Source organism: Drosophila santomea, chromosome 2R (assembly GCF_016746245.2).
Source record: "Drosophila santomea strain STO CAGO 1482 chromosome 2R, Prin_Dsan_1.1, whole genome shotgun sequence".
NCBI lineage: Eukaryota > Metazoa > Arthropoda > Insecta > Diptera > Drosophilidae > Drosophila > Drosophila santomea.
Window position 1 is genome coordinate 8,454,486 of NC_053017.2, and position 16,821 is coordinate 8,471,306.

Below are 16,821 nucleotides of genomic sequence, written 5' to 3' on the forward strand. Positions count from 1 at the left end.
AGTAAACTGCGGAAAAATAAGAAAGAAATTAGTTAAAAGATACCCTAATCAGCTTAGTGGACTTTTTGCTTTTCTCGGAAAAGATGATTAAATTTCTCTGTCAAAATCAAAGGAATATTGCGTATACGTCGTGTGCGGCTGGACTTTTGGATAAATCCTGGTTTGACGTTCTTCGCTTCGCTCCTTTTCAGCTGTCACTCCTATAAGCTCCTTTTTCGACTTCGGTTTCTCTTCGCACTCATTTTCCCTAACTCCTTCACTTTATACGCTGCCTTTGTTTTTGCGAGCTCACACAAAAACAAAATTTACCGAGCAAGCCAGAAAAAAGGCGAAGGAATTTTTTAATTATAAAATGTGTTTATCCGGAATTAATTGTTTTTGTTGTTCTTTTCATTTTAGCAGCTGTCCTGTAAAAGTAATCCAGCAAAAATAAAGTCTTTTTATCTCTGCATTTCTCTTTGGTAAATTACTCGCATTTTAGCCTGGACTTTTTGTAGTGCATGAAAAAGAAAAACAGAAGTGTTCACAATGGATTCCAAAGTCTTTTCAAAAATACTTGTCGGGTTATTTTCCCCAGAATTCTTCTAATTCTATTTTTGTACATTCTAAACTCTGGTGCTACAGTCTGATGAATAAATAATAATAATTTATTGATCATTGAGCAATAACAACTTCTCACAAGAGTCCCCCATAAAAAAAGACCAGACCAAAATCGGAGCAGCGCAGATATATTTCTGAGCTACAAGTTCATAATATATTTATATATAATATAATATATTATATATAGGCACCAAATCGAATTTTTCATACAATCCTTGAATTTGCCATCAAGTAGTGTAATTGGCCTTGCTATAATCATTTAAATTATTTTATTCAAAAACTCATTTCATTACTAGTTCCAGTTCAACGAGGTCTCGAAAACTAAATGGCTTTTAATTCAGCTCCGCATCGCAAAGCGAAGCCAACCCGCTTGAAGAATCCTTTGGTGATCCCTACGTATCAACAACAGGGAACCGATTGTGGGCTGGCCAAGGAGAAAGTTCCTAAAATGGGTTCCAAACGGGGTACCAGAAACGGGGCACTATCCAAGGCGCAGGCACCAGAACCAACTTCCAAGGATACCATTCACGATATGACCAGGATAAATAACCACATTGATCTGGCTCAGGCCTCCAAAAATCCGATCAGAGCTGCTGGAGGAGGAAATGCTCAAGTGGCTCCGAGGTACCAAAGCGCGGGTAATGTGGGCAGCCAGCCATTAAACACTGTTCGATCGTCAGTCCCAAGAAGCAGCCATCCAAAACCGAGTCCCAAGGAGACAAGGGATTGTAAGGAAACCAAAGAACTCGTCTTCAAGGATCCCAAGGAGATGCGAGCTCCCAAGGAACCCAAGAGTTTTAGGCATTTTAAAGAGCCCAAAGACCAGAAGGAAACCAAGGAGTCTAAGGAACCGATGGAATCCAAGGATCAGAAGGCTAAGGGAGCCGATAAATCGCCCAATATTACCCATCGTACTGCCCGCCACAACACCAATCGCACCAAGAACTACTTCGACAAGTATCTGAAGTTCGCCTTTGATCTGAGCACTCCCGAAGGTGTTCAAAAACTGGATGCTCACTTTTTTCCGGACCCCACCGCCTCTGGCAGCGCCACCGTCAATAGGGAGGAGTAATACTATTGTGAACTTGTATAATATGAATAATTTCGTGCCCAAATTTACAGTACTTCTTGAGTTCATCTTCAATTTCAGCGATTTATTCATTTGAAATTATTGTGATTGCAAAATGTTTAATTAGTAAATAATAATATAATTCGGTCGATTTCTCAGCTTACTTTAAATTAGAAAATTTAATTTGTAAATTAAATTTTTTTAGATTTAAATCGACAATGAACCCTTTAATAGGTTCTTACAAGTCTTGTACAATTTCAGTACATTTGTCCCTCAGTTTAATTATTAAATATACACCATTTATGTTTTTCCCCTGAGGAAATTCAAACCCAGTGGTGTAATGAGGGTTTATAACACTTTTGTGAGTGTTTGGCTAAAACGAGGAAAAACGATGTACAAAGGACCATTTAAATAGTGGGTAATGTTTTGCAGGGATAAAATAAAATTTATTGTGTGGTCCAAATGCCGCACTCTCTTAATTTCTTTTTTCCCTATGCAAATGTATTACTCTTTGTTCAACACAAACTCACGCACACATCCATCCATCCATTCGCACACTTACCAACACACACACACACAAAACGCTCATTCAGCAGAGCAACAAAAGCTGCGCACTGGGCATTGTAAATCATAATCAAAACAATAGAACAAATGAAGCTAATGTGCCGCATGCAAAACAACAATCGGATGAATGAGTGGCAGGAAGGACGGGCGGGGGTGGGTAGGATATGTGATCCTGGTCGTGACAAAGCATTAAAGCTGACGAATTAAATTTCAGAGAATTCATTAGGGGGAATAGAATTCCTATTTCAACCTGCTATCTTTAAAATTCTATAATTAAATAACTCACATTTAGCGTTAGTCGTAATTTTGCGTTTCAGTGACTATATATGTTAATCTGTGTATAGTAACTATTAGGGACGCAATAAAAACTAAAACCGTGCAAAAACTGAATACCGATAATCCGCGGTGAGTGTTCATAGTGCATTCAACTAGGAGCTTCTATAGTTCGCTTTTCAGGCGCAAAAAAATGGTTGTCAATGACGACTGACCGATGCATTGTGATTTATTGCCTGTGCGCGTGCTTATTTTATTCAATTAATTTTTCTCGTTTAAGAAGAATAATAATAAAACAATTCACAACAAAAGCGCGCAATTAGTGCGAATTGATTTATGCCACTGCCAGCGCATTGATATCACAAAAATGGATGTATAGCCAAATGTGTTACTGAAACTCGGCTTAATTTCGCCATATTCCAGAACGCATATTCCTGCAACGCTGTGTGTAGCTGGTTGACATCGGGTCAGATCTGTTTTTCCAAGCATTTGGTCCCCTTCAACCAGCTGTAGCCAGTGGTTGATGACAACGAAGTACGAGTAAACTGTGATAGACTGCAAGTGTAAATTATTATTTTTTTAAACAAAAATGGCAGCTGAATTTATCCGTAAAAATGGACAGAACCTAAGATCAGTACCCTTATTAACCCTAATACGTAAGTAAAGCCTGCAAACGTATGCGATATGGTAAGTCTACTCTAAACCTCTTCACTGCATTTCAAATAATTCTGGCCAGCAGGATAGCTATACAGGACGAAGGATAATTGTTGAATTATGTTTGTTTATTACTGCGGGCCATACCTTAGTTCTCGTTCTTAATAAACAAATAATTTATCTTTTGACAAACGGGTGGACAAAGAGTGGACAAGACTCCAACTTATGCTTAATAACTTTATGATGAAACGTAAATCACTTATTGGACTTAAAGATTTTCTGAAGAAGATCGGATTAGGCCAAAATGCATTTGCAACTTCCTCCGAGGTGAAAAGCAGCTGGTTTTGCTGCGTAGACAATTTGGGGATCCAAATAACTCATTTTCATGTCGAGTGCATTAAGGCTAAGAGCATTAAGTATTTACCGTTTAAATATATCCGCACACGCACAGAAACTCACTGATGGTCATTGTATGCTTGTGTGCTTTGTATGCAAATATTTGATAAAACTCTAGCTATGTCAAACAAAGGAGCTGAAGAAAATCAAACAATTTGGATTATTCAATTCATCACTGATATCCATCCATCGCTTTCAAACTGAGAGTTTCTATAAGCGCGGGTTATCAAACAAAGTGAATTTAATTAATTTTGTAGCCATATGAAGCCATGGCTCGAGAAAGGCCACTCAATTAGTTAACAAGCTGCGTTGGCATTTGCACTCCAATCAACTGGACTGCTATCTATTCAGAAATGTGGCAAATCAAGTGATATGTAAATATTCCGTATTCTGAAACAAAGTACATTTGATAAAACTTGAATTAGAAAAGCTTCTTAGCTATTTGATGTATTTAAAAGGCTAAAACTGGATGAAAACCAAACTAGCAACGATTTTTTACAGTCAGTAGTATTGCTGATAACAATTAGAAACTACTGCTTTACTTTTTAAGTGACTAAATAAATATTTTAGAAATTTAATACTAGATTTTTTTTAAAAAAGAAACCGCTCCGCTGGGTAAACTTTGGGCGAGCGCGTCCATAAATTATTCGATTATGCGCAGCCTGAATCGAATCGGAATGAATCGAATTGAGCTGAACTCAACTCAACTGAATTGAAAGTTCAAATTGCATTGAATTTCAAATTGGTCAGAGCTTAATGAAGGCCCAGCGAAATGGAGCAGAAGTGACGAATACAGTAAAAAGCCAAACTCTCTCACTTTTTTCGGGTAATAGAAAATCAATTTAATGTGGATTTACATGCAGTTTCCGACGTCGAAGAAGTTTTTCTCTTTTCAATGAGAGCGTTTGACAAATCACCGCATGGACCAGAGGAAGTAGGTGGAGTGTAGGGATTGGATGGATTGGAAGGATGGTGGGGAGGTGGGTGGACTGGATGCCTGGGGCCGTGTCATGAAATGAAATCGACATGAAACCAACGTGACCACCGTCATTAATTATCGCCGGCAACGCCGTGCTCCGCTAATTACGACATGACCGGCACCCGGAATTCCAGCCTCATTCCTCGCCGCGCTCGGAACTCGAACCTGGAACTCCCGGGGATTTGGGGAGAGGAGTTCGGAATTCGAAATCGTTGGCTACATGATGGCGCGCACTTTGCATTTTGGCCACGAATAAAAAGTGTGTGCGGCAGGCCGCAAATTTATAGAATGGCCAGAGTGTGCAATTCTTAAAAAAAAATGAACTTAAATAATGGGGCATTTGCATGGGCATACAACCACAATTTAAGATGATTATGCATACGTTCAGTGCAAATTGTACAAATGAGGCCCACATGGGTTTTCCCCTACTATAGTCTATATAGAATAGTATTCTTATATTAATATAAATGTCCTGTTCTAGCTTACATCCCTGATTTTGACTTGTCACTTTTAAATACTATTGTAAACTATTGTAAACTATATTTATTATCTCTCCGACAAGCACACACAACAAATCCATCTCGAATCCACCCATCTTTGTTAGGAACAGGACCAAGTGCTAGCTGTATTCTCTACCAATTCATTTGTCATTGCGAACCATTCGCCAAAGGAAATGCTTTGCGAGCAGGCGACCAAGTGAATGTTGACGAAATGCTGAGGAATCCAACGCAGCGGCAAGGATAATGGAAGGACCTCGACGAACAAGATGACCGCACCATTCATTTTGTCATTTTGCAAACAAGTCGCTGTAGAAGATAAGTCGCGCCAAGTACGAACTTAAGCCACTGAAGCGCAGGATACACACTACAGCAACAGGATGACAATGTCAAGAAGCTGCGGCATAAAGTGGAGCAGAGGGAGTATTTCCACCAGCAAGGATTAAAGTGGAAGCTGCAGAAATTACCAGAAAGGAGTCTACTTAACCCCGTGACCAATGTTCCTCCTCAAATGAAATATGGAACTGATTTACTTTAACAACAAATTTAAAGAGATTTTGATTGAAGTCATAAGGCACATTCTTCGCATATTAAGAAAATGTATCTAAAGGTGCCACATCTGCAAGTGGGATTTCCACTGCCACTTCGACACTTCAAAAGTCCTGGCGAAGGCAAGGATGGCTCGAAGGACAAAGGTCGGTGGCGAGTTGTATCTCTACCAAATATCTGGGAAGACGGATGGTTGGTGGTGCGCGACAGAATAAACGGAAAGGTGGTTCCTGTGGTGGATTACATTCGGGGTGCGGTTATGTCAATATGACGACAATAGGATTTGCCACGATAAGCTTCTCTGTGGTCCTTGTTTTCCACGAACCAGTGGGCAAGGGGGATTTTCCAGATTCTCTGACGTCTGAAGAGTTCGCTGATAAATGAAATTCGCAAAATAAATGCATTGAAGTGGGCTTTACGCACTCCTGCTTAGTTTCCCCTTTACCGACTGTCGACGTCTGCGGTTCATAAATATTTAGACTCATTTTGCCGAGTGTTATTTTATGCCCACTTGTCAAAGCAAAGTGGAACACAATCCTCCGAATCCAAACGAAAGTGTGTTTTTGCAAACAGTCTAATGTTAAAGAGGTAAATATGTGATTAGCCCGGATCTTTCCGTGATTCCTGTGTTCACTGACAGTCGTTTAAGTCACGTTTACTTATTTCACTTTTGTAATAGTTCCTAAAAATGGTGATTACAAATGGTAAGATAATATGATTCACTTTACCCATTTTTCGATATTTTACTATCATTATAAGTCCCATTATGATTAACCGAAAAACTCAACTTAAAGAAAACTCATTCTCATTAACAAATTTGGTTTGTATTAATTATAATACTCATGCAGTTTCTGAGACGAAAGGTGCACAACATTATTAAAATACAATATCTGTTCATTGCTAAAAAAAAAAAAGGTAAATATAGTCATCTTGATATTTTTAATTTTGAAAATTGTCACATAACTGCGATTGAAATTCCAGTTGTTTTTAGGATTAAAATAAAATAAAGAGATAAAAATAAACCACTGCTCTGGTATAGTTATATTTAATTTTGATTCATTTATTTTTTGTTTTAAGTGGCTCATTATCTGCATCACATTTACACGTTTTTGTAACAGGAAACTGTTTGCATGCAATTTACTAATTTTTCCGATCCGATTTCGTATTAAATCGAGACTGATTTATAGTTATGGATCACACCTGTCTGGATGGTCATTCAAATTGATTCACACGACGCAAGCTCTCAGCCATACAATTATCATTGTTTTGTCACTCGCAACATTCGCATTAATTGAAGTGCCACATAATATATTTCCCATTTAATGGTGAGTATTTTAAATAATTTTAAATGAACAGAGCGCGGTCGTTCCGGAGAGCCATTAAAGATATAATAAGTGGATGTTATTTATGGCAGCAGTTTTTTAAACCACAAAAGAGCGTAAAAATAATAAAGGGTTCTTTCGCATTTAAGGAATTTGAGTTGATTTTGGGCGGATCCCGGTTTTTCCCTTTTTCCCGCTGCAAATCCTGGGCAAATAACTCATGTAAAGGACTTTGAAGGCTGAAATCTCAGCAGGTGGATGGTGGGTGCGGATTTGGGGGCCCTCCTAATATGGCCATATATCTTCCGCTGACATAACTTTTTATGCCCAAAAAGGACTAAAAGGACTGAGTCTGAGATGAGTGCCAGCCCCTGACGCCGACGTCGTCCTTGCGGGGGATGGCTTGCGAGGGGGTCGCCGGAAATACGCTTCACGTTTTACTGAATTTGAAAATTTGAAAATTATTCATGAGCATGTGGAAATTAAATTCAGGTCCGCACAAAGAGATTTATTTGCCCACCTATTGCCCTCCCTGTCGCACCGCTCCATCCGTCTCGCTCGCTCTATGCAGTGAAATGAAATGAAAAGGCCAAGAGGCTATTTATTTGCCGGGAGCAACTTCTCGTCCACCCCATCGTCATCCTCGGCTTAAATCCCCTTCCATCTCCATCTACTTTTTGTCGTCGCCCTTTCAGTAGTTTTCCCCATGCCCCTTATAAGGGGAATCCTGACTACAATAACTGTTTCCCCATTATCATAATCGCGGAAGTGAATTCCATTATATTTTAAAACATATCGAGCTTCTAGTACCGCATTTATCCCCCAGATATTTTTTTGGAACCCATTTTTGGACTTTGTAGCCCATTTTATGCAGCATGTTCCATCTGCAAGTGTATCAGATCCTTTGCCTTCCCCATTTTGCGCACTTTTTGTGAGGTCCGACTTATCGCAAGTTTTCCATTATAAAATTAGGTCAGCTGCAAAAATAACTCAACTCAACTATTTTACCAGTCACTCTCTTTATAAGTATACATATATACATTCGCTGAGTTGCGGTCGGCGGACAAATATTTAGTCGGCTGGTCGCTCGAAATGGGCGGGTCCGGAAAATGGAAAAAATGCTAATTTGTCTGTTTTACGCTGACATTGGTCCGGATCCGAAAGCAAGGACTTGATTCAGTGCCCCAGGAAGACAACATCCTTCCATGGCCATGGCCATTTCGAGTCCATCCCGTGCCATACCATCTCCATTCGATCCCATCCGACGTCGGATTCCTTTGGTCTGTTGTCATAAAAATTGTTTCCATTACATTATGCTGATTTCGGGCATTTATTCAGGCCGACTGTCGACTGCCGACTGCCGCCTGCCGCCTGCCTCCTGAATATCTGCTTTTGTGGCAACTTAATTTCCATTTTTTTTGCTGTTTGTCCCCGTTTCTTTTGCTCCTGGCTTCCATTGCGATTTCCACTAGCGTGTATTTGGGCAAAAGGCAATTTCTATTTCTTCATATCGCACAGAAAAGTTGAATTTGTTGTCCTGCAGATAGCGATGGCAGCAGAAAAAGACCATTGGTCACACAATATAACTACTTTTTTAAGCTTTTCATATTTTGCGATTGGGAGGGCAATATGATGAAAAGTGCTTGCTTATCCTGCTTTTTGAAAGTGGAGCTGATTGTATGATAGGTAGAGTTTGTTTGGCTGACCAAACAGTTAATTTGATTGGCGTGCCGACGTTCTTGGTCCACTTAAATATTTCCAGTCGTGAGGACTACTAGCACATACACAACTACTCATCGATAACTAAGTTAACCTTTGGAGGAAATAAATATTGTATAATAGGGGTGGATAAATGGATTGGGATTAGGGATATTACACGAAAAACCTTTATGATACACAAAAATTCTTTCTATACACGCCCATTGCCATTAAACCATTACCAAGTTATGCAAAAAGATCGGTTTTAATTTGCTCGATGTGCTTATACTAGCTGAATTTTATTTCAGGAACTTTGAGCCACCTTGCTGAATCCCTCATCTTAAATAAGGAAGAAAAAATAATCAAAGCGTATCGCATCGAACTCATCAAACCGCCAGTCATATAACCAGTGACAACTACAACACCAAAGGCAGCCACCGCAGCAACAACACAGACAACTAACAAACCGAACAACGTGCGACATGCAACACTATCCACCAGAAACAACAACCAGAACAACAAGAACCTTTAGGACGGCGAAAAAAAATGGCTGGCTGCAAAAAAAAACTGTCACTTTACGCTGATTGCATCAATTGAAGCTCCACTGTGGCGCACGTCCATTCATCATCCGGTTGCTTCATCAACATGATGATGACATGACAGCGGCGGTTGAGACGACCCCCCGATTTTTGTGCCCCTGCACCGCCCATGGAACCACCCACAGAACACCCCAAGGAACGCCCAGTGGAACCACCTGGCGAAAATCCACTCCCCGATCTACGCATGGCCAAACTAGACGAAGGTTTCCAACTTAAAAAGAAAGGAAATGAAGAAACAACAGAAGAACGAAGTGTTTTATGTTGTTATTGAATTATACCCTTCAATATATAAACAAATAATTATTTAATGTTTAGACAGTATTCATTTTATTTTGCGTTATATGGGTTGGTTTTACGAATATTTATTAGTACATTTACGATGAAGCTACAACGCCAAAACCAGATAAAATGCGATACAACCTTTTTCGAGAGTAGGGAAAGAAAGAGGAGAAACAGAAATCAGTAAAAAGTGAAAAGTTTGCAACTTCATTTCGTGTTTTCGAGTGATAGGGATGGGTCCTTCGGTGGGGTTCGGCACACAAAGAAAATAACGTATTCTTGCACAAACAGAGGACTAAACGAATTTTGAAAATAGAATTACAACTTTTTCACCCAGGACTAAAAGGAAGAAGATGAGGAAGGCACTGCGAACAGGATGTCTAGAGCAAATTTGTCCGTTCGCTTGTTTCCCGAAAAGGAATTGGCGCTTGTGTTCCTCAAATTAGTGCAACGAAATGAATGGCGGTGCCAGCAATAACAAAGCAGCCTTGGCAAAAGGATAAGCGAAATGAGAGATAAGATACTCTTGGGAAAACGACCTCTGCTACTTTCATAGCTATTCCGAGCTTTATTGGCTAGTCTAAGGAAATTACATTTGTTCCCCTCAGCATGTCATGTCTGTATGTAGTTATTGTAGAGGATTAACTATGGGCGAAAACTGGTTTTGCCTCAGAAAAGTTCACGTTAAACGGCGAAAAAGTCGTAATAATTGCATATACTCATCATCTTTAAAGGCTATAATGTTACATATAATTTTGTATCCGAGGTGTGAGCCAAGTGACCCTGACTATGTCAGGTATTGTTGCAGAGAGTGGATGGCTGAGATTTTGGAGCCTCACATGACCAGGACTTTTTGGCCTGGCTAATTCCTTTATTACGATTCGTTAGAGCCAACTTCGATGCAGGCGACTTGGGGCCACAGCAGCAACGACAGCAATTGGCCAAAAGTAATGAGGAAAAAGAAAATGCGTCCTTCAGCAGGGGTCACTAAGCCCCCTCCTAGCACCTTCCCATGGTTTCCCTGTGATGGCTCTGTGAGTGGAGTCGAAAAGTTGAGCAGCTTAATTGCTTTCATTTGGCTTTGCACTCGATGCATCAATATACGTTGATTTTTAATACAGCCAGGAGGATTGAGCAGAATGTGGCGCCCTGCTCTGCCGGCTACGAAGAAATTTTCCAGTGCACTTCACTTGGCAAACAATGATGCAAGAAATTGATTTTCAACAAGCTCAAGCTCAAGTGCCCTTCGCCCTTCCCCCATCCCCTCACCTCCACCAGTTTTCCACTTTTCCGCTTTCCACCCACCACCCCCTTTTCCACGCCCTTTTCCACTTGAGGGCGGCGACGTCTGCCTCGATGATGAAACGTTGTCTAAGACAATTGCTTTTTGGCCAAAGTGCAAGAAATAGATAAAATTAGTGAGGGGCGTGGCTCACTCGAAAGTGCTCCTTGACAATTGAGGAATGGAAGAAGGACTTTCTCTCGAGTGGTGGAAATGCAATCCTGGCAGCTGCAGCTGCAATCTCGGCCGCGTCTTAAATGGCAAATCCCGATTCTCTCGATTTCCCACATTTGTTTTTTCACTCACACATAAAACGTTATTAAGCCATGCATTTACTTAATTGGATTTATCGACACTAGTTCTTTGGTTTTTTTCCTGAATTTTCGTTAAGTTTCAGTTCTTCCTCAGCATGCAAGTGCATTTGCATAACGCGCAAATATACATAAATAGCCCTCTCATTTTTTGTCTTTCATTTACCTGGTTGCAAGTGCAGCCCTTTTGCAATGTTAATTAAAAATTATTGTAATTTCTTAACGCGTAATTATGCTCGAGCACTCGACCACTGTCCGTTGTTTTATTTATTGAAAGCCCTTTTTCGCGCACGCGGCCACGAAATTTCATTAACACAATGGCCCATAAACAACGATATATGAGCCTGATGCTGGGAAAAATGCATATAAGGTGCCACCAACAGAAGCTTAAAAAGGGCGTTACCTTAAGCAGGGAACCGGACAACTTATTATTACATTAGTAGTTATTTTAAATTCATTTTCATTTTCCTTACCATCATAATTAATATTCCGGGAAGCGAGTTTTAGTTTAGCACTTCTCATATATTAGTAACATTTCTTAAGCAACCAAACAACAAGAAACTTGCTGGTATCAACTTTTTAAAATAGTTTCATTTCATTACGCACTTAAAGAACTCTGAGAATTAAGTTAATATAATGCACTTAAGACCGTAAGCATGCTAAGCTCTTTAGTGCGTTTGCTGCACCAACAGCCATTTCTTTCCTCCCGCCATTTAAACGTGGGAACTTGTCAAAAATGGCATGAGTTCCAGGTGGTTGGTTGCCTCGGCATTTGAGATACGAAGCCACCATCGAAAGTTTAGAATTCCAAAACAAAAAGCCTGCCAGGCAACAAAGGCTCGCCCACACTGAGTAGTGTCTTCAACGCACACACATGCATTGTCCACACACTCTCACACACTCTCACACGCTCGTGAACACACCACTCGGAGGAATTGTCATTATACAATGCCACCGTGAATAATAGGCTGACCCAGATGAGGTGCATTAACCAAATGAACCGCATCGCAGTCCATAACAATATCGCATGCACCCACCGAAACACCCATAGCGCCTCACAAACACACGCGCACTTGACTCAGCCCACGTGGCGTATGCGTAATATGAGAGTGTGAGAGCTTTAACATTTCGAATGTACGTGGGCGGAGAAAAAGGAAGACCACAACGCAGAAAGCCCGATGCAGAGCGGTATAATTAAATTCTATAACTGGCGAAATAACCAACGGAACACACAAAAAGTAGAATTTATTATATAAGAGTGGTTGCTAGTCCGGGTTTATTTAAAAGTGGAGTAATAAGCATTAATCTTAAATGTGTTTAATACTCAATAGAAAAAAGAAAAAGTCAAAAACTGAATTCTAGATTTCCCTTATCAAAAATAGGCGGAGGCATATTTTATTAATTTCGAGGCATGTTTGCCTGTTTTCTATGAATAAGTAAGCTATATAAGCTTACACGTGCATTTAATAAAGGTACAAGATTTTTACGATAACTACACTGAATAAAACTAATAATAATAATTATAAACATTGTTCAAATAAACAGGTATATCGTTAGGTTAGGCCTAAAACTGAAAACCATAGTATCCATACTATTATCAAAAATGCGCTAACCAGCCGAAAACCACTGCAGCTATGGCTGATACCCATCCTGCAGCTTAGTTTACAAATTAATTAGTTTACAAATTAATAATTACACGCAGTGACTTAATAGCATCTACAATTGCGGCCAAGGGCATATTAGTTCCTACTTTCTCAAGTACCCCATTCTCATTATCCCACATTTTTTTCCTGTGCACTTCAGGAAAAGGCAGACTAGTTTACTATCTCCCATTAAAACGAACCAATTAGTCCTTGCTACCCTTCCCCTAATTGGAAAATGAATACGCTGGTGAAGACAGAATATTGAGGGTCCTGCATCGTTCCGTTGGCACAAATCGCATTGCATTCAATTGTCGATCAGCTTTGCTGATTGAATGCAAGCTGCATCTGCAGCTCAAAATCAAACTCAGGCTGCATCGGAGTTTCTACTTTCAGGCTGACGAAAATTGCTCGTTTGCACATGAGCTCAGCTGAAAATTGCAACGCGAAACACGTAGAAAGGCGGTGGTGGCCAAGGAGATGTGGGGAGGGATTCGAGCCAAATGATTGGCCACGTCAGAAGAACTTATCGTGCATTTCCCCAACGTCCGTTGATGGTTCAGTTCTTTCCTATCGGTAGAACGATGGAATTTCAATTACTCCCTGAGGATGGATCCCACAAGCCAAAATTGAGAACTTGCTATATTTCATCATCGTTTTCGCGGGCTATTGAGTGAGAACCCAAATGACTGCCAATTTTAAAAGATAAAAAGAAGAAAAAGGACTACACAAAACTGCAATGGAAAGCAGTCAAAAAATAATTCAATTATACAGCACCAAAAATAAATTGATAAATTCTCAAACATAGAACGAACTTTAAACATAAATAAATAGAAAAAAGATCCATAAACACCGAATGAAAAAGGAACAACAGTAAGGGAAAACTAATGGCAGCGACAATGCGCCGCAATTACGAAAATAGTTGAAAACTGTGCGAGCGACAACGGAAAAAACAGGAACATAACCAACCGAGAATACCGGTTAAAGCATAGTAAATATTTTCCACCGAGCCCGAAAATAAAAAAGAAGAACTGTGTGGATGTAGGTATGTGTGTTTTAAAAGCGCTGTGGCATCGTTAATATTTTTCCTGCCAACTGTCAGACAACAAAACCCACAACAACAAAAGCGGCAAGTTGGCCAACACGCATACACGCACACACGCCGCATACGCCAGCAAATGGGGCCAAACTGCAGCGATGCAGGGGGCGTGGCACTTGGGATTGCCAATGGGAACAGCAATTTTTTGGTTCATGAACATGCGGCAAAAATTAGTAGTGAAGCGCGCCAAACACAAAACACACAACTGACAATGGAAATCGTTCGAGTGGCGCAGGAAAAATCGACGCAGCATTAGCGAAAATGGGAATCTGCACAGTCAAGAATATTGACGGAAACTCGAAGGGTTCTTTTTATTCCCTTTCTGTTGATGTTAAGGAAAAAGCCGTTTAATCCAATCAAATTAATGCGTAGTTTACGTGAAATAGTTTTATTAATGAAGCAGCAGTGATAGGAGTGATATATAAATAAAATATTTCCATACAACTTTTTTTAAGAATAGTAATTAATAAATATAAAGTAGTACTTGGGAGAGATCACCTTCAGTCACTATAGCCAGGCATTGTGAATATTATGTAACTGAAGCGACCACAGCAAATATGGGAAAACAGTGAATGCCGAAAACTTATCTAGTAAATTGAAGCAATAACAGCAATGATAATATTGTAAGCAGAACGCTGATAAATTGGCAAATGTTTTGCATGTTCAACATGCGAACGACCTGTCCCCTGTTTTTCCTGGTTTTACCATGTTTGAAAGTGTTTTATTGGCGGCCCGATGTTTCGGGACTGCATATATATTGCCACGATGCTTCCATGCATTTTTGAATCTGCGCAAAATAAATTTAAAACAAGTCAAAGAGACTTGGAGTCGTTTTACATGACAATCGGTTCAAAAATCAATGCTAACACTTGTAAAACTTTCATTGCTGGTCCAAAATCCCTGCCAGCCACAAGGAAATGCTCGACCTGATTATGAATCCAAGTTTTTCGTTGGGCTTATTACGAAATTTTCTGTCGGCCCCGTTTGCTGGGCTCCTCTTTGGCCTTTTGATTTTATTATTTTTCCATTTGCAGCAGATTGGCTTAGGCCCAGCCTAAAAACCCAGGAGAGCTGGTTTTCCCTTAGCAGCAATCCCCGTGGGCAATTTGGAAGCCATTTGTTTATTCCGTTTTTTCACCTTTTCTTGTTTTTGGTGCGCTCAAAAAATGTCACAGAAGCCGATAAATAAAACTTTTGCAGATTGGCTGCCCGTATATATTGCTTCTCTATTTATATTGTATAAATCTAGAGTAAAATCAATTGGAAAAGAAAGAATTTTATTAACAATGAGAACTGCCAAACTAGTATAAGTATTTATCCAATGCCATGCCAACAAAATTTTATTTTGCATAGCTAGAAAAACATTTTGCAATATTCCACATTAAATGTGGGTATTCTTTATATATTTTTAAGGCAAACAAATATGTTTTGGATTTGGGAAATTGTGTAAATATTTCATAGAAATGTACATTCCATCGAATTCCATTAGCTTGAGGTATATTTTTAATTATTGTAGATGCAGTGGCCACAAATGGCAAATGCAGAAGCAAATCGCAACAACAAATTCAGCTGCAACTTTTCAAAGTAAACAACAAGCAAAAATAAAACCAAATAAACGCCAAAGCCCCAAAAATAATATGGGGGAACACGCAAATTGTTAAGCTTCTTGTAAGCTGCAATGCAAATGCGGCTTTAATCAATTAAAAAATTTCCACAGGCAGAAAGTTGCCATGTATGGGTATGGGTATGGGTATGTGTGAGTGTTATGGGAAAAACAAAGCAAATCAAATGCAAAATGGGGAAGCACGGGGCGTATGAGCAACTTTTGCGGCTGCTCCCCTGTCGTTCCCCAACTGACACGTATACTACGTATACTGGCAAGGCCTTGCCAAAAATTTCAACTTTCCGCCCCTGTATTGTTGTCTCTGCGGTCTGTTGGCTTGACTTGACTTTTGGTTTTCCCTGAGCCCTTCTGAATCCTTCGTCCTGCGCTGTTTGTCCTTGCCTAATGTTGCTCATCATCGCATTGTTGTTGCCGCGCTGAGTCTTATTTATGCGACGTTGTTGCTGCTGCTGCCGCCGCTATATGCAAAGATAATAAGATAAATGTTCTCCAAGGACTGGCCGACAGCATCGTTGCTTATGCGAGCAGGACATTTGCACAAATGTTTTGTGATAATAAATATTACTCAGTGCCCCATCACCGGGACAGAGACCGGTCCTTGGTCCTTTGGTCCTCCGCTCCTCGATCCTTGGCTCTTGGTTCTTCGCTCTTGCACGAATGCTAAGGGACTGGCTGCGGTCGCTCTGAACTGGCAACAAAAGAGCTGCGAGCGGTTGGGGAAATGGCGGATATTTCGAAAAATGTTGCACTTACTTTTGTATCATGTCTGCGGTGCGGTTACGAATCCCTTTTATATATTATATAACTTATATTTCATAATTGCCCCTCATTCGGTAATTGCAATTTAGTTAAATAAGCTTTATTTCACATCTATTTCAATGTGCAATGTAATCTATCAGGGGTATTTTGATTTAATATTCATTTTGTTTGTTTGTTTTTAGCTCCTTTAACATTTAAATTTAAACTAAATTTATTTACATGCCAACTTTTGCACAACTGTGTTCCATTTTTCACCCCACACCTATTTAGCCTAATTTAACTAAACTTTCAACTTATCATTTTGTAGTTTGTAACAATTTTAGTTCTAGTAGCTGAGGAGGAGTTCAAATTATGCAGGAGGCGAAGGATTCAAAGGACATGGGGTCCACATGAAACTTATTTTCTAATGAATTTATAAAAACGTTTCGAAACACTTGGGGGCATTGCGTTGAGGCCAGAGAAGCGAAAAATAAATTTGCATAATTTATATGTGCCAAGTTTTAAGTCAAACCGCAATCAAAAATATATTCATATGAGCTAGATTTTAAACCAAACTTTGGAGTATATATGTATGCCAAATGCTTGTATGTTTATATAATTTTATTAAATTTTTTTTCTTAAACTTGA

At 39.7% G+C, this 16,821-nt stretch overlaps 1 protein-coding gene across 1 annotated transcript; it reads left to right on the plus strand.

The window, feature by feature from the left end:
- Nucleotides 1-827: 827 nt before the first annotated feature.
- On the plus strand, nucleotides 828-1,847 carry LOC120445412 (chromodomain-helicase-DNA-binding protein 7). Its single transcript, XM_039625826.2, has one exon. The coding sequence runs from the start codon at nucleotides 926-928 to the stop codon at nucleotides 1,670-1,672; it is 747 nt and encodes a 248-aa protein (XP_039481760.1). The 5' UTR covers nucleotides 828-925; the 3' UTR covers nucleotides 1,673-1,847.
- Nucleotides 1,848-16,821: the final 14,974 nt, after the last annotated feature.

Coding starts and splice junctions, on each gene's coding strand:
- LOC120445412 (XM_039625826.2), top strand. CDS start 926: ATGGCTTTTAATTCAGCTCCGCATCGCAAAGCGAAGCCAACCCGCTTG.